Source organism: Vanessa tameamea, chromosome Z (genome assembly GCF_037043105.1).
Source record: "Vanessa tameamea isolate UH-Manoa-2023 chromosome Z, ilVanTame1 primary haplotype, whole genome shotgun sequence".
In the NCBI taxonomy this organism is placed as follows: Eukaryota; Metazoa; Arthropoda; class Insecta; order Lepidoptera; family Nymphalidae; genus Vanessa; species Vanessa tameamea.
Window position 1 is genome coordinate 7,746,681 of NC_087341.1, and position 27,874 is coordinate 7,774,554.

The 27,874-nt window shown below is 30.4% G+C and overlaps 2 protein-coding genes across 2 annotated transcripts in view; both read right to left on the minus strand.

Annotated features, from left to right (window-relative positions):
- Nucleotides 1-27,447, minus strand: LOC113400697 (glutamine synthetase 2 cytoplasmic). Its single transcript, XM_026640350.2, has 8 exons — nt 27,327-27,447; nt 6,735-6,790; nt 6,021-6,218; nt 2,984-3,145; nt 2,590-2,803; nt 1,995-2,252; nt 1,743-1,882; nt 1-1,431 (listed from the first exon to the last, which is right to left on the minus strand). The coding sequence occupies exons 2-8, from the start codon at nt 6,763-6,765 to the stop codon at nt 1,283-1,285; spliced, it is 1,152 nt and encodes a 383-aa protein (XP_026496135.1). The 5' UTR covers nt 6,766-6,790; nt 27,327-27,447; the 3' UTR covers nt 1-1,282.
- LOC113400949 (beta-parvin) overlaps nt 1-27,874 on the minus strand; it is a 165,316-nt gene that overhangs the window by 117,762 nt on the left and 19,680 nt on the right. The gene's annotated exons all lie outside the window — the stretch shown is intronic.

Here is a 27,874-nt window from a genome sequence, read left to right on the forward strand (position 1 = left end):
TAACAACGAAGTATCATTTATTTTGATAACGTTTTGTGATAACATATTCATATACAACTTTAAATAAAATTTGTCAAATCCAGACATCGGATACAAGCAATTAAAAAAGATTACCTATAATTCATTACTTCATACGATTCTATTTGTGCTTATATGTACTCTGGTGTTTAGGTTTTCTTCATAAGTTTTATTAAAAGGCATCGTTATTAACTCTAATATATTTATATATTGTTTAGGCATGACATAATTACACCCTATATTCTTAGCTACGATATATTTATTTTCATATAATTGGATTAAACAATAAGTTATCTATGTAGTTTATAATTAAAAAATTAATAATGTTAGTATAAAATGTCGAAATGACAGATTTACTCATCATATATCATCGATTCGCCTATCTAGCTACGCAATAAAATGAACTTGTTAGAAATAATGATATGTGGTTATTTTGTATACAATAAACTATTTAACATGAAAGTAACAATTAATGTTTAAATATCACATAATAGTTGTAAAAATATTCTCTAAATATTTTATAATATCTTGTGGTCCATCGTAACGCACTACTTCTATCACGTGTCGGCCTAAAGCGGGAGTGCTAGCGAATTATTATCGATTAATTACTATTTCGTATTGCGATAATGGTTAGAAATCAATTCCTAAATATTATTCTCAATTCAAGACACGCGTACAAATTGACAGAAAAACATATCGTTCGAATAGAAGTAGAGTCGCATAGTAAGATTCAACCAGTCCTTAAGTTTTAAATTGTGGTTAATGTAATAAAATTTTCCATTTTTGCACAAAATTAGCCATCGTCCGTGTCACAGCTATATACAGTGATTTTGCTGTGATTACTAATTTTAATCATAGCTTATAGCTAAGAATAATTTAAAAACAAATCGAACATTAATTTCGTTAAAATTTATCTCTAATCTGCGTTCTCTCTATTAGAAAAAATTACAAGCGATATTCCTACTCCTATTCATACTACCTAGACGTTATTTCAATTACTTAAGCCCTCACACAAACACGTACCACAAGAAGTAAAATGTAATTTTACACCAATCAATGCGCATTATTACAACCGTAAAAACATTTAAAAAAACTATTTCATAGATTACAAAATTTGATCAACATTTCTTATAAGGCCTTGTGTATAAAAATGTAAAATGTGCTATAGACAATTTATATACTTTTTTATTTATTTATCGTCGTGCTGCATTTGTCGGTGCTAGCTGACACGTGTGGAAGCGGCGTGATTCCTTCGACTCCGATGTTATTCATTCAATATGCAGGTGCGCATGAGAGCGTCCACGACAGCGTAAGGGTCGCAGTTTGAAGCCGGTCTACGGTCTTCCAAGTATCCTTTCTTCTCCTCAGCGACCGCACGCGGTATTCTGATGCTGCTCGCGCGGCTTGCGACTCCTACAATTTTATATACATCTTGAAATCCATTTACACCATTTAAAAGGGTCTTGTATAAGTTTTACAGTAGATTGTAAGCTTTGTAGTTGGTAATGAATTAAGATAAAACAAGTGGTGTTGTGGGACATCCGATTGGAACGAAGTTGCTTTCGCTTAATATTACATACTAAATAATAGACACTATGAAATAAATTAAAAATTAATTGTGAAAAAAATAAATAAATTGTGAGTTAAAAAAACAAAAATAAGTTCCAACAAAAATAAAATAAAAAAGAAATAATGGGAATGATCCATTTAAAAGTAGCACCGACCTGCGCTAAAGTCGTTAATACTGGCGGTCTCGTGCAGGCCGGTGAGTCGCCGCTCGTTGTCCTTACCGCCGCGCGGGTCGTAAACCTTGATGTGCTTCATGTGCACCTTCGACAACTTGTCAATAGCCTTCTCGATCTCACTGCGAAACATTATCAACACGTTGTAAATTAAGGCCGACGCAGTGAACTTGTTTAAAGTTGATAGAGAGCAAGTTATTTATTTTGTATTTATGAAATTATCAGGTTACTTACATAATACCGTTCTCTTCACGCATCTTCTTAGTCGAGAAGTTGGTGTGCGCACCCGAGCCATTCCAGTCTTGTACCGGCTTGGGGTCAAAGGATACGATGACACCGTACTCTTCGGCGAGCCTGTGCAAGATATAACGAGCGACCCAGAGGTCGTCCCCAGCTGTTACTCCCACAGAGGGCCCGACTTGGAATTCCCATTGAGATGGCATCACCTCCGCATTGGTACCGGAAATCGGTACACCGGCGTATAAGCAGCACCTAGTAAAAATAATAGATACAAAATGTTAAAATTTGCCTGTTTGGGCCATTTTATTGGTTTATGCAAATCATTCGTTAAACTAAATTCAGTACTTACTAAAAAAAGCCACACGATTCTTATTAACCGAGTAATTCACGATAAACGTTAACAGTTACTCAATAAATCATCGACCGACCTTCGTTCCGATTATTTACTAAGTAGTTCAAGCGATAAAGATACTATTAAATTGTGTTAATTTTAAATTAATAACGTATATTACAACGTTCTGTATCAAAACTTAAAATAAACTGTATATACATTTGTACCCACATTATAAAATTACAATCATATATGTACCTGTAGTGTGCCTCGACGAGATCCCTAGCGAATACTTTGTTCGCACCCACTCCGCAGTAGTAGGGACCCTGTGGTGGGGGGCAGCCGCCTGGTGGCCATCCGAAGGGCCTCAGATCCGAATCCAAGAGAATGTACTCTTGCTCAATACCGAACCAGGGCTCGTCGTCCTTACATATGTCATACGCTTCCTGACATTTCACGCGGTGATTGCTTTCTGTAATCATATAATGCAAATGTTAGTAAATTTTCCAAAGTTCGTATAATTGTGGTCAAATGGCTATCATTTTGAAGGAAACTATTATTACCCTTCAATACTGTTCGTTTTAAAAGACCTTCAACTTTAGGTTATAGTCACTTTAACTCATATTCGATTGTTGATGAAATGTTATATAACCTGTAGGCTCCATGTTATACTTGAAAGTGTCACACATCACGAGGACGTGGTTGCCACGACGGAAGGGATCCTTGTACATGGCGCGTGGAACAAGGAACGTATCTGAGTTGTGGCCATCAGCCTGTCCTGTTGAACTGCCATCGAAGTTCCATACCGGCAAATCTATATTATGCATAAGAAAATGTATTATATTATTTATCAATAGTAAGTATCAGAAGCACAATAGATGTTGAGTATGGGTACTGTGTGTACCTGTTTTGTTTAGATAAATCGTAATATGCGTTATTACTCAAATTTCAACTCATTACAAAATATATACAAAAAAACAACATTTCAGAATCGCTCAACAATTTAACACATGATTACCATACAAATTATTTACAGAATTCTAATTCTAGCGTAAATCTATATAGGTACATAAGTAGCTCAGATTCGCTACAGTTGCCAAAGTGAATATTTACATAAATCTGTGTCCATAAATTTTTATGTTTGTTTAATTCCATCTTTAAGCCGATTAAACGTGGAACTAAACGTTTCGATATTTACTATTGTCCATAATAAAAAGATAAGCTATGTGGTTTCACTACTAGAGTAACCTTCGTTTTCGCCTAACATTACTGCGACCTCCAAAAACTGACTTAGTACGAAATTGTGCATTGTATAATTTGAAAACACACTGTTACAATTACATATGTTTATATGTTTATATATATATATATATATATATATATGCAAAGTAATATATAAACAGTTCGTAAATATAGAAATGCTGTACCAAGGCCTTGCGGAGAAGGTTTTGCAACTTATTACACGACGCTGTTCCAATGCGGGTTGGTGGATGAACGTGTCGCAAAATGTCATCCGTTGCATACAAGATTTTATAAATCGTTTTCAAATCAAATAAAAAAGCCTAAAATATTATATCCGTCCAAAATTCAGGAAATGTTGTTATTAATTTCTGCTATTGTAAAGTAGATATAGTTGATTACCGAGACTAATTTTTGGTTCGTTTAAGTCAAAAACAATAGTCTTTTCAATCACTGTCAAATCTATTGGAGAGCATAATCTCGATTCTACACTAAATTCATTAAAACTACTTAAACTACTTTTCTCAATGATTACGTAAGAAACGAAGCTAACTACAGACAATATGAATGAATCGTCGGTAAAACAACATTTCTACGTCTGCTGAAGTCTATATTAGTATGAAACCTTTTAAATTCTCATCAAAGCTATCCCGGTTCGAGTGCTCTCTTCGCTTGCATTGAACATCGAACAAGTGTTCTAGATCCTTCGGGAAAAAATATGGCGGTAAATAGAATTTTTCATACGTGTTTTCAAAAGTTTTCCATAAGTTACATCTGTATTTCTCATTCATATCTTCGGCTATTCGTATGAGCTTAGCTACAATTATTTATATCAATTGTAAAATCATACACTTGCCCCAATAAAGATCTTTTCACTCATGAAGGCGCGCCCCTCCACGTTAAATTATGGATAAACATATATAATCTGTGTTTTAATTTAGAGTGGAGGGGCGCGTCTTCACGAATGAATAGGTCTATTATACTCATTTTATTTTAATACCATTTACTGTTACACTATCCATTGTCCTCGAAATGTCAAATTCCCGATGACAGAATGATACAAGTCGTGTGATAAACATCGTTATCATATGCGACATTATTCAACATATTAAATATGGCTCTTACATCATTTAGATGTTAATAAACTTGACTATTTTCAAAATTTTCTAAGAAGAACCATTGATTAAATTATAGCAAAACTACATCATAGAATACGGTCTCATAAAATAGTTTTCAAATTAATTCATACCCTCTATCGACCAGACAGTCTTACATAATACTATCATAGATATTTACGGCAATTTCCAACGAAACTGTTTTATTTATAAAGAGTTGTTTATAAATATTACTGTATAAGTGTTGAAGGCCGAGAAATTACGCGAACTGCGCTAATTACAATAGTTAATGCGGACGTATTAAAACTCGCTCGTTTAACAGGAGTGTTGTATTTCATGTAGATAGTGGACTATTACAAAGCATGTTAATAGCGATACTTTAATGGCAGAGTTATTAACTGCTGTTTATTTTTGCGCGACAATTTATATGTTACAGAGTATTGTATAGAAGAATATCAGGAATTTTAAACATGTTTCTTTTACACATCGTGTACAGGGGTTAAAATGGCGTAAGGAACCGCTGAGATAATAATATATATTTATCACTTTTAATTATTAAGAATTATATTGGAACGCAAGAATGCGATTTTGATGGACACGTTTTGAATAGCGTGACATAAAAAAAGACGCAACTAAAGAGCCTCATTTTCATAATATATTTTTAACTAATAGAGGAAATTCTCTATTGGATAATTTATCTTAAAACAAATAGCTACCGTATTAAAATATAGTTTATTCATATTTAATGAGATGTAACCGAGCAATAACAACTGCCATGAATGGTGTTCGTAAATCTAACTGATTCACGAACGACAATTGCTTATCTATATTTTGCAAATAACTTATCTACGCAGTTACATGTCAATAGACAATTGTTTAACACGTCGTAATATTTATGAATGGAAACATTTCTATGAGTAATAATGATAATTTATTTAAATATCAACCATTCACATCGTTGTAAATGTTCGGATTTTAAAAATTGACGTATCTATTCTAAAGCCCATTTGAATGGCAGGCGTAAACATATATACACCACTCAGACCTTGAGTTAACGTAACATCATAGGTAGAGATCCAAAATAACCTATGGTATTCATAATGGGTGAAAAAAATGCGTTTTGAATGACGGCCTAGTTATTTTCATAACTTTGGAAATTGATTTGAATTGGAGATACGTAGTAAAGTGGAACATTATTGTACTCTAAATAAGGATATATTAATCAAAATTTGTTTGTATTGCTTAATATAATAGAGCTATTAGCAAATCGCATGGAAAATGCGGCGGTACGAATCTATGGTTTGTTTATCACTATAATAAATAGGCGATACTCACCCTTTGACACTTTAGGAATAAAGTTCAAAGTCCGGTCTTTGCATCTCATGTGCTCCCCGGTGCCATCAATCCAAACGTATGTAGCTAAGATCCTATCAGCTGGGATTGTAAGGTCGTTGTAGCGACCCAATAGTGTCTTGGATAATACTGCGTTCGGAGAGTTGGTCAGGACAGGGCCCGAAAGAATCTTTGGATTATCTGTGGATTAAATTGTATTTAGAGTGTTATTTTAGAAACTAGTGCACATAGCACTGAAGTGACGCGGCATAAATACAAGTCTTATTATTCATTAGGGCCTTTAAATAGATCAATTGTATTTTATTTCTCAGTTCATTATTGCTATTTGAAACATTTATATTTATATTTTTAAAACAAATTATAATACATACACAATATCACATTTTTGTAGTGTATTGTCATTCAAAAACAACTAACCTTTTCTGTGGTCCTCAATCAAATCGGTCATTGTGACAAATAACAATTTTCCTTTGAATTAAATTACAAAAGTTATTTCAACGCGTTAAGAAGTTTTAAAACTGATTATTAAATAAATATCTGTAACTCTTTATGCAATGGCATGATTCATTATATCGTTGTTATGTGTGAAACAAAGGATTTTATTTTAAATACGAAATAAATGTTTCATGACTTTTAGATTTGACGTTTATACCTACACACCAAAAGTTTTTATTTATATTTGTAAATTCGACTCACCTTCTATTTTGACGTGGCCTGAATCAGCCATCTTGTGTGTTTTTTTTTTAATTAACCTGAAACAAAGGAAAAACAAAATATAGTTTTATACATTTTTTTTTTTTAATCTTATTTACTTAAGATTAATTTTTTGAACGAAATTTTGTCATCATTTATATATATTATATTCAGAAAATATAAATATGTAATTTTATAACGTTGACATAAACCTTATTTGATATCTAATTCATATAAATACGTATTATATATATTTTCCTTGACATTTATGAGTGAATTATAAAATGTATAAAACAGTCGGGCGCCTTAACAATACGGATATAAAGCGAACATTAATATACTTAAATCAATTGTTTGTTCGTTTGTAATTTTTTTTTGGAATTATTCTTGTTCTCATGAGAAGAAAATGCATAGTATACTATCAGTTAAAATGGTGTAAATGGTATTTGAACATAAATATAAAAAAACCTTTTAAAAAATAGGGTGTGAATTATCAATATAGGTATGTATTAATTTTATTAATTACTGTCTAAGACATGTCACTTATATTTTATTAATTTTATTATATATATTTTAACGCGCACTAAAAAACGAAATTATTGGAGGTTAAGAATTTATTATCAATAAAACGAAATCATGTTTCAATGTTAATTTGAATAATTTTAAATTTAATATATACATATATATACAAGGTTAAAGATAAATCAATGTAAAAATAAGGAAGAATATATTCATAAAGTTTATTTATATTTTACAAAGACGAATAGTATTATGCCTATATCTGATTTCGGCTTCATTCATATAGGTTTCATTTAGTAATTGTGATATTTAATAAGTATCAATAAAAGTTAGATAATACTCGCATTTCTCATGCATAACAATCAACGTGAATAGGGGAACGGCTCGCTATTGCTTCTTTTAAATTTCTGGAATTTAAATATTACAGTTTTTATATAGTACTCAAGTATAGCCGTGCTAAGTCAAGGTGGCTCAATAGCTAAAACACTTGATTCTTAGCCACGTTTTATGACTTCTAACTCGGCTAAGTACCGTTGAGTTTTCATGTGCACAATTTATGTTTATAATCGTGCTAATCAGTGAAAGATATCAGTGTAACATATTATTCAAAAACCAATACAGTACACATAGGTAATCCTTATTGTAGATAAACGGAACATACGTATTCGTAGAATAAAGACAATGGGTTACAAAGACGACGATGCTGGCTGGGAGGGAGAGCTAGGTTAGAGGTGTACAGGACAAATATCAAATACAAGTAATAGCTTGTAAATGTCACTGTTGGGCGAAGGCCTCCTCTCCCTTTGAGAAGAACGTCTAGAGCTTATTCCGCCACACTACTCTACTTCGTATTGGTTAATACACATGTGGCAGAATTTCATTGAAATTACACGCACGCGTTCTTAGCACTACACCATCTTGTAATATTAATGATTATTGTAATACTTTTAATGTATAAAAAATAATTATTATGTTCGTTCGTATTCTATTCGTCCATATCATTCATCCGATTGTGTCGAAATTGTATAAGGTTCCCGTTAGCAGTGTGAAGGTTTCCGTCATAGTAGATGTGGTAGATACGATTCTATTCCAATCGCAGGATGAGTAAAGACAAATAAACATCTTCGACATTTAATTGACATCTGGAATAATCTGTGTTGCTTATTATGAATTTGTGAAAAAGTTTTATAAAATTGGTATCGAAATTATGGGCGTAAAATTAAATTGGATATAAGTTCGCAAAGGTTTGTGTTATAAATAAAAATATATTAATCATGAACTGTTTGTGATGTATAATATAGCTATTAGAGGATCGTATGAAGTATATAAATCTAAGGTTTGCTAATCTCTACTCTTTGTTTTTTTCGGTTCTTTAGTAGCGCGAAAGTCGTATAGTATATACACTATTTAGGTTTTAAAAATACATTTCAAAGTCGGTTTAACGCATTTACCTAAAAAGGTAATACATTATTTGGCATAAGGTCACATCACACAAGTATCGATATCATACAATCAAAGTTTTTTAGTTCAATAAATAAAATCAATTCTGTAACTATATAACTAGCAATCAACCAATATGAAATTGCAATTTGCAATTATTAATGTATACCTATCAAGTCTGTTTAATGTTATACGAATCGTGAATGAAATAAATATTTTTAAAGCGAATGTAAAAATAAATTTATTCAGTGAGATTGGACAATAAAATTAAGTCAAACAAAATTAATATTAAATATATATTTTTAATTTTAAATTGTGTAAAAAAATCTCCTTTTAAAATCTTTTTTTACTCTCTAATGAATTAAATATAACATATAACAATGATGGCAGCAACAAAAGTTTGTAATAAATAATTAGAAACAGTTACGATTAAAATTAAACTAAAAATGATACATCACTACAGTCGCGTCATTATCTAAAAAAATACTATTTCATAGTAACCAGGTAAATGAACGATGTCTAGACGTCTCATAGACAAAGATGTGTGGCAAAAAAATGTAAACAATCTCGCGATCATTTTGTACATTCGCCAATGTTTTGATCTTGTGTAAACGTTATACTGCTTAAGGCGCCGCTTACTGTACCTGACCAAACTTTAAATGTTCTAATACCTACACTACGCAACTGTCATTTATGATACAATTATTACCGGTTCTAGCAAGCTGGCTATCTAACCGACACTTTGGCGCCAATAAAATGGAATGAAATAATTTCTTAATCTAAAATTAGATTTTGTCTTATTCTAGTTTTTTCATGAAGTCTTAAAAAAAACATATCACATGCGATTTGTATTAACCAGTATTTTCAATAATAAGATACAGGGAAGTTTGGGGAAGTTTACTTATAATAGATAATAAAAAACTATACTATTAAGAATCAAAGACTTATCGTAGCTCTGAATACAATGTCTAGGTGTAAAAATGTCTTAATATGATATACCTACTATTTTTGTAAATTCACAGTAAAATTGTTTGTAAAATTTCCGCTTAGACGCGCATTTGGAAAGGTTTTTGGCTGAAACTTAGTATTGTAATATAGCACTTTAGACGTTTGTAAATAAACTGGACCCTGACACGAGACACTGAATGTGACGGATTGGCACCATGCCCAACGTTGTAGTGACGTCACAGAGTGTTAAAATTTACCATTTTTTAAACAAAGAACACAAAGGTGATGACTAATACGAAATTCCTAAGAATATCACTACTTGGACTACTGTTTATCAACATTTTATTGTTGTCTTTTTATTTTAGAACTATTTGAAATAAGAATAGAAATTACATATTCAAAATCAATTAACTACACACTAAAAAACATATATAAACTTTTGCCAACGACACGAACTAAATATATTATGACATTATCAATTAGATAATCTTTTGTACAATTGCCAAGCGCATCTATAACGTTAAAAATTGGCTAAAGGTGTTTTATACGTAAAATATTATCTAACATAGGAATCTAGGTAATACGCGACGAACGTAATTAGCCTTTATTAATAAAATAACGTCCCTAGATTAAGAAATCGACAAATAAACACGTTATATCATTCACAAATAATAAGTATATATAATATAATCTGTAAAAATCCCACTGAAGGTAAAGGCCTACTCCATTCTTGAGAGGCACGTTGTTACAATTCCTCAATAGATAATTATGTAGAAGAAATTCAGCCGATATCTGGAATCTGGATAGATACCTGATATTTTCGTCAGGCTGTTTTACTGCACCATCGAACACTAGGCGAAATATAAATATATATGAAGCATTTGACAACTCAGCGTTCCTTGCTGGCATTTGAAACCGCAATCTTCGTTTAAGATTCACGAATTCTAACCGCGGGACGATTCCAGCTGTTAGAGTAAATGCAATTTTAGATTGTGACATTTCTATCGTTTGACCTACTGTATTTTTGGAAATAGCACATCTATAAATGGTATAAAACAAAATCGCTTCCTGCCTCTATCTGTATCTCCGCTTACTGCGTCTAAACTACTCATAATCTAAGACTGTTTACTGATAGAAGGAGTGAAAACCAGAAAGGTATATATAATTGATTATTAATTTGTACAAAACGGCTGTGTCATGCATGTGTTTTTTCAAAAAAATTGTCGTAAGCTTACATGGCGTTAATTAAACCTTAGGGGGGACAAAATAATGTACTAGGGATGTTGTAGGTCTTAAAAAAGCCTACAGAAAATTCCACGACAGCATCTTTTAAGGCATACTAATAATAACTATTTTTGTCTAGTACTGATTGGTATTTAAATAAGTAAGCTATATTCGCCAAATAATTATTGTTCTATGTCTTACAATAAAATTATGACTGAAACCAATTTTTTTAATTATTTATTTTTCTCATTGAAGACATAATGATAAATAAATGTAAGAAATACATCTTATTAATATTCTCTTGCTAAGCAAACTTCTCATTTAGTTTATTAATATTGCACCCGAGCATTTCGGTTATATTTAATTAATAATACCCATAGTATCCGCATTCAGAAAATGTATTCATAGATTCAGAAATTTAGTATTACTTTGAACGAATGTTAAATTATATAGTTGATGGGCAGAAGTAATCCTTTATTATGAAGATATTGATGTTAAAGCATATAATACAATTTGTTTATATGCTTTAACATAAATTGTTTTGTTGTTTTTAACGTGGTAACCTATTGCGACACACGGTCACTACGACAACTACTCACAACATTAATTATGCCATATGTATTTGGTCATATCGATTCAGTTAATAACAATAATGGTTTCCCACAAATGTCTATTTCAATATCAAGAATATATTTGGTAGAAGTTACTTCGATGGCTATTTTTGTGTTGAAGTTCGACTTACAATATCATAATAGAACGAATAAGGATTTCATAAATTTCTAAACGAGAATTAATATTTCGCTATCGTATATTTTTTTTTAATAAATTATTAAATTTCAGCTTTTTAAATATGTTATAACATGAAGTAAATTTTACAAAAGTTATAATTAAATCTATATATACTGTTGAATGTATTCGCTTATATACCTAATGATTTCATCAAGATAGCACTCGCCTAACATGTGGTTTTCAACCAGATACTATGGTTTAATTGGTATGGCTTTATGACCACAGATCGTTCAGATTACAGTCATTGCAGTAAATGAGAAACCCACGTTCCTCCGATATCATCTGACTGAACCATATTTAGTTCAATGAACATGAATATTGATAACTGATAATTTATATTATAGTGCATAAACAATGTTGATACTAACATAAATGGACCGATATGCAAATATCAATACTTCAAAATCAATTATATTTTCAAGGATAAGGTAAAACAGTACAAGAGTGAAATGTAATAAAAAATCTTAATAACAGTTTCATAAAAGTTAATATATATGAAATAGGTATGTCGGTTAAGTTCGGTATCAAGAAGGATTCCTTATGAATATTCTGTATAAGCCGAGCGGTCATTAAATATTCAAAGCGATTCCATCACAGCGACTGGGCATGTATCTCGTTTACTTTGTTATTGCTCAATTACACGATGGTCCATTATGGACACAATACAAATGCAACACCATTGCACTGTAATAGCCCATCACGTAGACGGTACATTTGAACGCCGAGGTTGAAGTGATAGTATACCTACGACGAAGACAAGAGATTTAGAAAAAATACTTATCGATATACTTTGGGCATATAGTTTACGGTATAGAATTGTTAAGACAAGGTCCAAAATATACAAATATATATATATATAGATAAATAAAAAATAGATGACTTTTAAACTATTACTACTCCTTAATACGATTGTTTTTTGTCGACGGTACGTTAAATATTGTGACAAGCGCAACACACAATTACTGAGCGCGGCGTGCAGATTGATAACAGCAAACATCTGCTATTGCGTACGTCCGTCTAATGAGATCACAAATATAAAATTACATGATTCTCTTCGTTTTCATATCTTCCGTTTCATTAACACAAAACTATCATAAGTTACTCCTTGTTTTGTATTATTTTATTGTGATATTCTTAAAACTTCCTTCGTAAATTATAATGAGATGCTTTTTTTTTCAATAATAAGTCTTAGTTATATATTTTGACAGGTATAGGTACATATGTAAATATACAAATGTCACTTTTGATAGTATTAAATTTGCGCTAATAATCGAGTGGTGAAATTAATAGTAATGAATATAATTTTACTTCTCACAGGAGAAGTAGTGACCGATAGGTAATTGAAATAAAAAAGAATATTTTCACAAAAGTATTTTACTGACCGTCAAAAATTCGGCAACAATCCGCTTATCACTTAAGCAGCAGTTTCCGCTAGCGAAATGAGTGCTTCCTAACTTTTAAAATCTTCTGGCTCTTTATACATTTTAAAAATGACACTCAAAATTTTTAAGTCCTAAAATATTCATTCTTAAAATATAAATTAATTATTTGAAAAAATTAATTTCCATTTTAAGAATGCTAATACCGGTACGTTCTGTGCAAAGGGTGATAATTAAATTAGTGAGTTCACAGATGTCTTCTTTGTCTTCAGATTCTTTCTAATGTTGAAGCATATAAAAATGTGTCAGATAAGATCCGCTGAGTTTCTATCAAATCTTTGTAGTTCCTTTTCCGAATAGGTAATCTTTACTTTGTCTATCAATAAGCAACTGCTAAAATTATCAACATAAAATTTAAAAAACACATTAAACTGTCTAAAACGGACTTGTAAGGAATACGATTGTTATTACTAATACCCAACCGGAGTATTAAAGAGTTTTATTTATAGCAATAAAAATGATTTAATATCAATGTAAACGAAATCCATAGCAGCGGTTAGATAACAAAATATTAATAAACCAAATAGTTGTTCTACAAAAATAAATACTGATATTAAGAAATTCTATCATAAATCACATGTGTAATCAATATATAAAGGGACCGCTTATACTATTGTCATCCTTTACTAATCTCAACATTACTTGTTATCTTTTTGGAGTATTTAACTTTGTGATATGTTTAGTATATATCTATATTAGATAACGTGGTTGCTGAGGGACACAGGTGTAAATAATCTACGGTGTATTATTTAATAATAAAATAATTTCAGTTCTTGTTGTTTGGTAATAAATTATTGCATAAATATTATTTTATTTAAAACTTTGTATGTGTTAAATAGGTACGTCTTTTATTCTATATATAAGATAAGACTAATATTGTTTTTTTTTTAATTTGTTTGGGAAGCATATGGCTATCTTTTAGTGAGTTTAAAAAAAAAGAGTAGAAAAAAAAACTCGCAACATGCAAAATCATAAATTACTTTTCCTCGAATATTAAATTCTGATAGTGTTCGAATTTCGGACTGAGGGCGAACACTTACCTTCTTATCAATGTTTAAAATTTAAGAAAAAAATAGACAAAGGCTCATGTTCAAATTTAAAAGCGTAACAACATACGTGTCAATTGCATAACACAAAATGTAAACAACCGTTCGAATTACACTATATTAATGTAAGTTGTAAACTTTGACCATACACTGGAAATTATTTAGAACACTATTTCAATATTTCAAGAAATTAAACACCAGAGCGATAAGTTTACATAAATGTGAATCACGACGACGTGGCGGTTTTGGTTATATATGAGCTAATGGTAAATTTAAATTTATGTTTTAGTGACTACCAGTGTTAGTAGATAACACAATAGTCAGTCGGTCAAAGTATTGTGAAGGACTTCAGGTCCGTGGTTGGCGTTGCATTGTCAGTGTAATAAGTTGTTTATATTTAGAGTGCCATTGTGTATGGACGAACCTACTATCAGGCTAACTAATAACTATTAACTCATCAGCCTTCCTGAAATAACTAAAATAGAATTCTGCCAACTAAGCATTGTATCTTGGGAATATAATGAATACTTAGTACTTGACAAAAATATTTTTATTACAATTTTATTTGAATGAAGGTTTTTGTAAAATAAATATTGTAACAACGTAGACAGTAAAAACGTAAAATACTTATTTAACATTTGTATTTATAAAACAAAGCAAACGGCCTTCAACGTCCAGTCCTAGACAGGTCATAAAATGGGAACTAAATTAGGCAAAAATTCAAGTAACCTTCGTTCGACTAAAATTAAGTTTAAATAAAAATATTTATGAACCGCGCTTACTACAAAAACAAGACGAATCAGTATGCGTGACATCTGATTGATTAGCATTATAGGTGTTCAGCGTGACCGGCTTTAAACCATGCATTCGTATGGAACGAGCACTTTAAAGGATCTTCGTGCATCGCCTTATACATTATGTATCTCATAATTACTTGCAGTAATAAATTGTCATGCGTTAGGTGGCTTTATTAAACCTTATCCTTTTTTAAATACATGCTTTGTTTCACCGTTTTCGATTGTTTGTAATATTCCAGGGAATGCGAATGAACGGCTTGACCTAGTATAGATCTCAGGTAATGGTGATGGCTTGATTTGGGATAGCTTGGTATGAGTGTGAAGACAGACTAAAACTGTAATCCAATTAGAATTATAAATTAAGATTATTTTGTGTATATTTGTATATTGTCTTGAATTTCTTCTTTTTATATCTACATGATTCACTTGTTTTTGGTTTTTACGCATAAATATAATACTATTATAATTGTGATTATTAGATTTAAGTATTTGAATATTACATAACTAAGTACTTATATACGGACTTTATCAAAGTACAGATGAGACATACAAACGAGACCTTTGTTTCGCAATGTACGCGGTAAGAAAAAAAAGGTACGGAAATTTGGGTTTAAGGCCCTTTTGTTTATCTACATCATAACTAGGTCATTCTTTAAAGCACACCAGCACAAACAATTCTGGTAATATATGTAAAGATAATGGAACTACAGAAACGAGTTGCGATTAATTTATTTTAGAACACACACGTAGGTACTTTCCAATAATACAGTTGCATTGTGCAGTGTATCGTACGCATCCCCGGAGACAATTAGTTGTTTGTTTTAGGTGCAACGAATAAATTAAATTTTCATTGCGCGTTCATAACGTAGGATTTATAAAAATACATTTAATTACAAGTAATGTATTAGCTATAAGGTTGTCACTCGCATACACAATTATAAATTATTTGTTAGCATAGGGTGCGGTCAGAGTGCATTAAGATGCTTAATATACATTATGATTTTTATTGTTTCAACTGCATTCGTCTAACAAATAATTATTATTTTCTGGATATTTTAAGGTTGGTAGGTATACCGAATTAGGGCGTAAAGTACATACATTTTATAAATAAAAATAACGAAGGTAAATATTAATCAAATGATTTTTTTAATTAACAAAAAACTAAAGACAAAAAACTTTTTCTTGGTTAAACAAGTCTTTATTAAAAAAAAATTATTTACGTTTTCCCATGTCATTCTGCATTAGATAGAAATTAAATAGATAGTAGCAATGATGAAAGAGGAAAACAATAACCGGTTAGTAATACTTACTTACTTAGTTCATCTGGTTTCTTGAAAAGTAAAAATTAACAATTGCATCAAACGACCCTTATGCTAACTTATCTATGTGTACGTAGACGTTTCGCGAAATTATAAGACTCGGCTCGAAATAAAAACTGACGTCCTTGGGCTCTGGGGAGAGACTGAAAATTTATTGACAGAAATGTCGAATAATAAGTCAAAACCGTCAAATTATTTTCTCCATACTAAAAAGTATGGACGACGAATGCCAAAAAGTAAGCAATATTTAAATAAAAATTACTATAATATTGTGTGATATAATAGAAATTGAACATGGTGAACTTATTATTTACACTTTTGTGTCCCCATTTAACCAAAAATACGTGTATAAACTAGCAGCTAAATAGCTTAAAAATGTTAATAGAAAAGGTCGATTTCAGTGTTTGGAGTGATGTTGACGATGAATTTTCTAGGTTATTGATATATATTTTATAAATATCATGCGGTGAAACTTGAGATATATCTATTCAGATACTGAATGTATTTTTTTATCCATAATCAATGCTGCAGTTTTAAGATATTTTGAAAATAGTAAGCGCTATTTTAGCGTTCCGGAAGGACTGTCCTCTTAAGTGATTAAATTCCACTCGAAATTTGCATCATCTCTTGTAGAGATAACATTATATTGTACTTTAAATACAATTGTATACGGTGATAGGAAAGAGATATTTCAGGCACTACACATTTTAATCAAATTTTTTACTTTTTACTAAAAAATAATAATAATTAGAAGATCAATAATTAATAATGTGTAATAAAAAAGAATAATAGATCGGTGTTAGACAAAATTAATCTATTTTCTTGAATTTTTTTAGCGTTCTAACGTTTGAACAGTAATTCTCTTTCCAATAATGAATTATGAATTCTTACTAAATATAATGATAATTATATATTATAGAAGAGGATTCAATTGAGAATAATTTGCAAAGCGTGACTGTATTATTTCTAGCCCTAATTAAATGAGACCTTGGGGTCAAAGCATCCTTTAACACACTTCTAGTTCTGTTATTACAATACTTATATTCACTCGCCTTATCTCTGCTAACTATTAATGACTTAATGTGAGAACACATTATTCAAAATGATAATACGAAATAAATACCTATTTTATTATGAGACGCAGATATATACTGAAATAAAATATTTTAGCGGGACAAGCACAACGCCTAAACGTGAAGTTATTTGATTAAAAAATTGTAATACAAAATAAACACATGAATATAATAATAAAACATCATATAACTCAACTCCTTTATGTAGGGTAATTTCCAAACTCATTTTGTTCTTGTGAGAAAATCGTGAGCGAAACGATGATAAACAAGATTATTCCTACGTTATTTTACAAATACATCAAGATGTGGTCGCGGACAAAGGAAAATCAGTTGATTTCAAGATCTCCCGTCAATTACATTTATAAATATTCCGTAAAAAGCAAAATTACTCACCGACACGAAGGTTCTATACAATTAGTTATTCATATTTTATGCAAAACCAGCCAAGCGCAAATAGCACTTAAAAGCATTATATAGATATTATCCTCATAATTTATTGATGATATTGTTTATTTATCAATTCTTTTAGAATACGCTTCTATAGTGCCTCTGTTAGAATAAACTCGAAACTCACCGCGGAACAGGATCATGAAATATCAGAAAGTTATACGTTATTGCTAATTTTAGTATAATAATAATTTTAAAATTTACCGCAAAAACAGCGTTTCTCCATAGTTCGCTTTGAACATTTAATGAGGATTTCCTCATGATATCCGTTTATACGAAGAGAGTGATTCATAATTTCATTGTATATTATAGAAATGTATATCATATATACTTTAAATTCGTAAATTCGTCAGTCGATTCCTTAGAAATTATCAAATTGGTTCATACCACAACACGCTTGGTTAACACGCTTTACTTGTTCGATTGAGAGATGCGCTTACTATAATTCCCTTATTCATATTATATTCTGCCGGAACACGCCGAATAAACTCATTCTTCATGAAGTATAAATATCACGTGAATACGTTACAAAGACGGCGTGATACGATAAAATATACAAAATGAATCTCCCGCACTGTAAGCTATGACGTGAAAGATGCATGAACTCTGACGCATGCCAACGACTCTAATTTGTACATACATAGTGAGCTCAGTCGAAACAGTGTTAAAAAACACATCACTCAAAACATTATCATAATTTTATATTTAAAAACGACAAACGTTAGAAGGTTAAACTCACCTTACAATATACCTTAAATGTATGTGAGTAAAGATTTAGAACTTGGTAGGGTTTTGTGCAAGCTCGTCTGGTAGAAACTATTCACTTAACTCATATTATACTTAGTGTTGCTGTGTTATGGTTTGAAGGGTGAGTGACCAGTGTAAATACATACAGACAGAAGCATAACAAGTTAGTTACCAAGGTTGGTCTCGCATTGGTGATGTAAGGAATTGTTAAAAATTCTTACAAATATTAAACATATATACAAATATTACCAATTTTATATATATGTTTAAGAAAATAATAGATATTGCACTTATTTAAGTAACATTCAGGTAAAAGTACAGTAATGTTCGTGAAATATGCTCTTGCGTCACACGATGCTATCTGAGACGAGTCGGTCTTGACCTAATGAGGAGCAACAGTACGTTCACTGCGCTTACTTGTGAAATAATTTAATTTACTTACACATGTCAAAAAGTAATTAGCAGCCAAAATACAAGTCGAACAGATAATTGCTATCGAAATTAAGGTTATAAATTTGATAAGACTATACAGACATTTTATTTATATCTTATCAATAAAAAAGTATTAATATAATACATTTCTAATAGTATGTATTGTAAGTAGCAGCTCAAATGAAATAAAAATATAAAGAATTGATAAAATTCATTGCACGTGCACTACTATCTAACTGCATATTTTATAATCACAGTAATACTCTGTTATTGTTGTAATGAGTAGTAGGAAATACAAGACCATTAAACACGGAATGCAAAAGAAACGGCATGGAAAAAAAGCTTATTATAGATAGTCATGTTAATTTAAGAGTTAACGGATTGGAATAAATTGCGTCACTCGCATTATTGGGTCATGGAACATTTTGACGACCTAACAGATAAGTGAGTTAGTTAAATGACTACTTTATATACAATTATTACGTTTTCAAAACATCGAAGTGATGAAAGTAGCCGTGCTATTTTATTATTTATTATAATTAATTTTTATTATATTAGTATTTTGTACATATTTTATAAATAATATCCGTGAATCGTGATATATTCATTTGCTTTTTAATTAATTAATTTTTTAATAAAATCGAAAATTAAATAAAGTTGTTTTTAAAATGATAAATAAATATTTATTTCATGTCTGTTCCAAATACCTGTCTCAATCGTATCTAATGCTAATGCGTATGAATTTGTGGGACACGATTTTGTAACGCAGGTCATGGTCACCGTATATTATCAAAATATTAAATGACGCTCTGCGAAATTGACCTAAGAGCGGGCGCTCACTTAGTTCAAAGACTAAGCCTAGCAATTATAATAAGTAATAGCGCCACCTGGGTACAATGCCCCCGGACTCTTTTCGACGCCGTGTACGTTTCATAATTATGGAAATATTTATTTTTAATTTAATTAATAAATAATTCATTCAGTGAATACAGTACAGTGTCCAAAAGATTGGTCCCTGACATTGTAAGGTGGACTCAGTCAAGGGCAAAATAATCGCCGCCTCTTGGATCAGATTGTGTTCTTTTGTTCGATATGTCGTCTTTCCTTAATATAATTAACTAACTGTAAAATGTAGAAAAAACGTTTTATCTAAAAAAAACATGTCTGTTGTTTTTGTACAGTTGAAACTTTGAACAGTTGCTATTGACGACGAAAGATTCTTAACGTGAGGATTCTGGGATAATAGCATCAACGTTTTCTGATTACGTGCGTTTGTAATCAATCGATATAACATTAAATAATAATAATGCGAATTTAAAACGCTAATGTCACTTAATTTTTTTAGACATTTGACTGAAAATATTACGAATGATTACAATGCGAATAAACCGTGTTGACAAAATGTAATTGTTTATAAGTGGCACCGGCCATTGATCGATGTTATCATTGTAATTAAAAAAAAAATCATTACATTGAAGGACATATGTGATAACCTACTTTTGTATTTCGAAGCGTTTAACGTACAAGGATTATTCTTTGTTTACATATGATAAAAAGTCACGGTCAATTGCAACAATATTCTTCAACAATATGATACAGGATTATTACGGGCCAAGGTTTGATATCATAATTAACATAGTTTTTAAAAAACAACGTTCAGAAACTTCATTTAGATATTAATGAAAATAACAACAGTGATTTTATTTATAGTGTATTTTTATATAAAGAAACAAGCCAAGATTTTTTTAAAACGATTTTACTAGTTTAAACTATACGAGAATCGTCAATCTTTCAACAAGATTTTCACTATCTTAAGGACATCTGATAAACTTGAATATTATCACACCTACAAATGACAGATGTCAAAGTAATTAACAAAATAAAAATTATAAAAACAGCTTTTATAAGTTGTCTACAGTCCTTCCAGTGTCCGTAAATGTTATTTCTTTGAGTGTTTATTTTAGTTTTTTTTTTTAAACTATAGTAATACTGTTCTTACCGATGATGAGATTTAATAATTAATAAAAAATATAGTTAAATTGGAAAAGAGCAAATAATACTCGAAATGTGCTAATTCATTTATGTTTTCCTAAAGTTATCAATAACGATTATCGTCGAATATCGACCGCGGCCGAACTCAAGTTTTCTTAAATATTTATATGAAATTCTTCTCTACAGAGGAAATATTTACATTCTTACAAACTTTGATTTAAAACAACTTTCTAGTATGTGGGACCAATTCTTGCTACTGAATTTAATACCAGTTTCACGTAAACGATAGACCTGAAATTTTTGCATATATTTTCGCATTTATTTTATATAGTGTTGGATTTTATTCGTTTTGTTTCAAGGATAAATTAAGGCACTTTGTTTAATGTTTTCATTTATTACTTAATATTTTATTTTTCACTTTTATGATAAATTTGAAGTTAGTATAGTAGGATTATATTTTACTCATTACAATAATCTAGACTAGAACAGGTGAATTTATATCGAGGTTTGTAAGGCAAGCAACGCGAACGCGTTAATTTAATAGAAATATTAAATTATGCTTAATTTGTATGTGTGTATATAACAATATAATATTCATCTCGACTCAGCGGTAAAGGATAATATTATTATCGTAAGGAAAAAAAAGGTCAGAATGTATGGCTGATGAATGGAATAAGATCCACAACCGTTCATCAGAAGAATAGGACCCCTTACCCAAGCGGTGGGATACATACAGGCTGCTACTAAAGATTCCCTTTCATAAACATTCTAATTTAAAAATGATTATGAATACGAATATTACTAAAACTATGTATATATACAGAACTTGTTTACAAAATACAAAAATATTTTTCCGAATGAATGACTAGTTCGATTTTACTGCGTATATACATAAATACCTACATACTTCTCAGTGGTTCTTAGTTATATAACCGATAAAATCTTAAGAGTATTCGAATCAAATAAAAAATGAAGCACGTGACGAAATACTCGACACGTGTAGCCGTTGTAGTGTTTTGTGAAACAAAAACGTACGATCTTTAACTATTATTAAAGTGATTAAGAAAACAATATTTCCAACGTTATAGAGAGTTTATACAATCGCATGTGTTGATCTAATTAGAAAAGTTTTATTCTATAATTAGTTAACTAACCTAATTAATTATAATAAAGCCGAAGCCGAAATGCTCTATTTGTAAGAATACGTGGATTTTGAGTTTTTATGTAATTAATATGAGTTTATAAATTATCCGCTTCATTAAAGCTATAAAAGCAATAATTATGAGAATAAAATTTAGTCTGTTTATCCGTCCTTTATAACCTGCAGTGTCAATAGCAAAGTCGAATAAGATCCAAATGTTTATCTAAGAGGCTTTGAGCTATTAAAGGATGCTACTTTGTGTAAATTCCATAAAAGGATTAAGGTTTATAAAGTTCCGACAAATGAGTTTCACCTTCAATTTTAAGCTCCTGTGTGAAGGATTTATAACATTTGCGGGACGTGTACGAACTGTTATATATGCATTTTAAAATGTCTGATTATTATATTAGTGAGCACAATATATTTATATGACATTTGTTATTTTTTCAGTATTAGAGTTTTAACTACAAACGAAATGTTTTTTTTCCCTTTTAGATACATTAGATTAAACTAAACCAGTAAAAAAATCATTGTAATTTTATTGTTAATTTATTTTATTTAATATACAAATTTCATGTAAATGAACCGAAATTTTCAGTGTTAAACCGTGAGCTAAAATGAATGCGATGGTATGACAGCTTTATTTGCAAGTATAAATAGCATTCGTATGGAAAGTTTGAACCAGATATAAGCCAAGGGTGTGAAGGTGCGTGACCGAACACCGATGATTCACGACTGTTTTTATTTTTACGGTTTCCGATCCCGAGTAATTGAAGTTTACTCGTTCGACCACACGCGTCCGTAACGTGATTGTAAATTATTGTTAAAAGGAAAATGTTATATTTAATTAATTATCTTTTGTAAAATTTTCAGACATACCGATATTTTTTTACAAGAATTATTTTAAATAATATGCATATATTGAATCGTAGGTGTATTTACTGAATATAATCATATTAATGTTCAATATATAGTGGGAAATAATAACATTGATAATTTACGTAATATATCCAAGTTAAAATTATACACTTATATGATGAATACTATAAGCATTTCCCAGTTGAACCTCAATTTCGATCACGAGCGAATAATTGTCCAACCCTCCTCTGACCCGTGAAGGAAGAACTGCCCTATTAGATTAATACTGATATTATTAAAGAGCTCTGGGCCAGACGTCTTTGTGTATCGAAACTAAATCATAAATCAGGTCTCTTATCATGGCCCTTTGATTGTGTTTATTCAAAACTTTTGTAATTTTAATTGAATTAGAATTAATTACTCATTTAATGGTTGCGAATCGTGATGACTAATATAATTAATTATTTGCATAATTATAAATTTGTCCAATTTTAATAAAGATATTTTCGCGTGAATATTGAATGTACTATGTTTTCTTAATTCTTTGAAAAATGTATATTTTATTCATAATGAATCATATATGTTGGATAAATGATTTAATAATAACGGTTCGAAGAACATTTTTTTTTTTAATTACGATATCTCTTTGAACAAAAAATTAAATTAACCTTTAAAAAACTTTCTTGCAAGGTGATTTATAAATTAAGTATTAAATACCTTTTTTCAAATATAATTAGGAACATTAACAAAAAACAATATTTCATTTAACTCGCTATGATCTTGAATTTAAAAATAAACATTACATATGACTTTTAAATACCATGGTGGTCACAAATATACATATTGTGTTATACATATTGTATATTATATGTATGGATGGTGGTCACGCTGTTGAAGCGTGGCGCAAATCTTCAGCTGCGGAGCTCAATGAATTTTCACACGGAATCGTGATAAATTGCCAAATATCTAATATAGTGTTAATAATAACTACAGCATTTTGGTAGCGTTAATTTCATTCATATATTATTATAAATATTACAGTTTTTATATATAACGTTATAAACTTTGACAAATTTTACAGTTTAGGGTATTGATGTCTATTAATATTAGAGAATTACTAATCGCATGGAAAATTTGTTTGTTTAGATTCAGTACGAATTTAGTCTATAGCTTGTTTTTAAAGAGTCTGGATTGAACCTCTGACTTTAAGATCAGTATACTATTGAGTTGTCCTTGCTTTTAATACATATAAAAAAATCAAATAGTTGTAGAATATGAATTTTTATTATTATTGTAGATTTTTCAAATACCTACACGTCTGTATTATGTATCACTATATTAACATACCTAATTGTAAGGATTAAGTGACTTTACTAACAGCTGATAGAGATCACAAGTAACAGTTATCCGCAGCATCGGCAGTGTTATTGATTTTTCTTATAAAGTTTGGCCCCATTTTTACCTTTTCCAGGTCGAATTACCAAATTCGACTTAATGCTAGCCAACGTTATAACCCCGTACAGTGTGTATATGCGTTGAGGGTTCAATCAATCAAACCAATGCCACTCACAACTACACTTAAATGGTTTTTTGTACTTAATGACACTGGGAATGATAAATACTACATCGAGCTAAGTGCTATTTAGTATAATGCAACGTGGATTAAATGTTTTTATAAAAGTAAGGATTTTAAGATGTCCCACTGTTGGGCTTAGGCCTCAACTTGTTTGAGGAGAGGGCTAGGAGCATATTCCAACAGCCCCAATTCATGATAGTGGATGGATTGATATATTCTCTAGAGATCGAAACCAAATTTATTTAATCTGTCTAGAGTGATATTTTTGTCCTCCTGACATCTGAGAAGAAAACAGCGCAGGTCTCTTTACATAATTATGTGTGCATTATATAAAACACACACATACACTTTAAAATATCTTAAAACACACAAAATTGAAGTCTATGTAGATCAAAACTATAAATTATTTTTATAATCCGACTGTTTTCCAGCAAGGATAATTTAAATAGAACTACGAAAATATTAATGCATTTATGTAGATGTTCTGAACAGTTAGTCCTTAAATATGGATCCATAAGTATAAGTGGCGACGAATAATAACAGTAAATTATAACATAATAACACCTGATTATAGTGACAGAAATGGTCGAGAAGCATTACTTATGTTCGCATACATAACACCATATATTATATGTATATAATTACACACCGACAAAATTGTACCTTATGAAAATATTCCGTTTATATAACACAATGTATTTTGTCGTTTTTACTAAAAAATGATTGCAGTTATGCTTTTTGATTACTAATTAACAAAAAAAAAATATATACCAAAATATCGATTCCGGTAAAAAATATATCGCAAATACTAAATGTAGCCGACATTTACATCTCCATTTTCACAGCTCGTTATGATTAATTTGTAATAGTTATTAAATAAAAAAACACCGATACAGAACCCAAAAACATTGTTCGGAACTTTTTTGACTACAATTACACAATGATTTATATGTTATATGTATGTACAGTTTGACGTCGGAGAAAGCGTGACCCTTTTAACTTTATCTTAATGCACTTTGATAGTTTACGCGTGAACGATACACGTTGAAATTGAAATAATTTAAACCATTTCTTCTTTCAATATTCAATAAAGATAATCGCGTTTTGAATTATAGAATAAAGCACTTTGAATAGTGACATCGGACAGATTTCTTTAATTATAAAATATAAAATAACAATATTAGAGTGTGTATATTTAAAGAATAATAAATGATTTTATTTTCTCAAGATTTCGAAGTAGGTACACGATCAAACATAATTAAATTGACATAGTTAAATATCGTTAGTTTATAAGACAAATTTTAGCTATATAGAGGTTTAATTGAATCAATTGTGAAATTTAAATACTATTTAATGATCATTTAAATATATATTGAAATTATAGAAATGACTTCATTTACGTTCTGTGATTTTATCAAATGTTTTATCATGGTATATTAATACTTGTATCTTATCGTTAATATCGAAAAAAAATATTAAATTCATGAGCGAATCTGCTCATCTGCTTTGACTGATTTTGTTTTATTTTTTACATTTCTTTTTAATAATGGATGATTCTTTATAATTATTATTAAGCTACTTACTTAAACAGGGATAAAGCTACAAGTATGAGCTCGTTACAAAAATAAATAAACGTATCTGCCCTCCTTTGTAGAAGATAATTTTATCAGAATAGCATTCATTAGACTGAACATTGTGGTTAACTACACGTAATAATATCGATGTTGTTAATTTTATTTGTTGCATACATATTATATTACAATCTTAATGATTTAAACAATCTTTATTTATATATTGAATTCTTAGAAGAAACTTATGTTTAATGCTTTAGAATCTATCTGACTAAACTAACGAATAGTATTATAAAAATGTATAAAAAAAAGAATACGTCAAGAAAACCAAAATTAAATCAAAAGTTCACAAACAATAGTTTTCACTTGTTTAACGATTGTCTCCATGACAACAAAATTCGGTGCCAGCTGTAAGACCAGAATATTATTGTTGATTTTGTTTTATTACATCACTGGATGACCTTTTGAATATAAAAGGAGAATTATTAATATAACAATGTTCTTATATTCAGCAACTCTGGTTAAGTCCTCGCTTATCTAAAGAGTCAACAAACGACCGAAGTAGGTTAAAGGTACATGATAACTATTTCCATTGATTGAAAACAAAAATCGTGATTACGTAGCGTTTAACAATTTTCCTTTATTTCCACTTTGGTAGTGCGTGTTCATGTGACCCGGAATAGTAATCAGTAAATGCTTAAAGGAAAAATGAGGTTGTTTACATAGTTAACATAATGAAAACTATGTACGACTTTAATTTGTATTCAGGTAATTATTAATAAAAGAACAATCATAACATATTTGAATTAATATCGAATGAATTTGTAATGTACGAATGATTTTCCAATTTATCACAAATATTCGTTCAAACTATGCATTTCGTTTCTCGTTTGCATAGTTAATGTCAAAACAATATTTCAAACTTCAAACTAACTTTTTGTCCTGATAACTTCAGTTTTAGTTCAGTTAATATTGTCTTCGATTAAAATTTAAACGTTCTACGATAATACGACACCAATAATAATGTTTTAGATTTTGAATAAAGTTCGCATAGCAGTAATATCTTGATGGAATCGCGAGCGTTTTAATGGTAACCCCGCGTATTTTGGCGGAGCATGATGCAATTCGCAATGCAACGGACTGTTCAAGCCATGCACCGCCTGCATTTCCTAAGATAATATTCCACGAACTATTCTCACACATACACCTTCCAAAATAAATAGTTTATTAACAGTACCTTTATAAAGTCCCGCGAAGTAGCGCGCGAATCTTGCGTATGTAGTGCGGTGCGTATTTGAAGTAATTTACAACCGTGCGCTTCAAGCGCCGCTCAGAAATTGACTGGTACTTGAACAGCGTGTTGGGGAATATATGCGCGCGCATCTCTTTGCGCTTGCGTGGAGGGAGAACTGTTTACAGTGATCCACTCATTGCTAGTCAACCACTCATTGACAATCACTTACGAATTGCAACATCCTTGTTACCTACCCTACGTCCATCGGCGACATCGGATGTCCCATACCATTAAACTGTTCTGCTAAATTGGAACAGGTAATAGTTGATGGTACCCACTTTAGAGCCATTAAAGGTTATTGTTTGTGAACCTGATAGTCTGACGGATCCGAAGCTTCAATTGTTTTTAGGTGTTTAATTCAAATATTGCTACTTTACCGAAGGCGTTTCCGCGGAGAGGTTAAATACGTTTGCGTGGGAAATTTCAAATTTATCTGCATTGCCAGAAGTAACATCCGCAGTGTCACCTGTGAAATACTTTATATGGTGTAG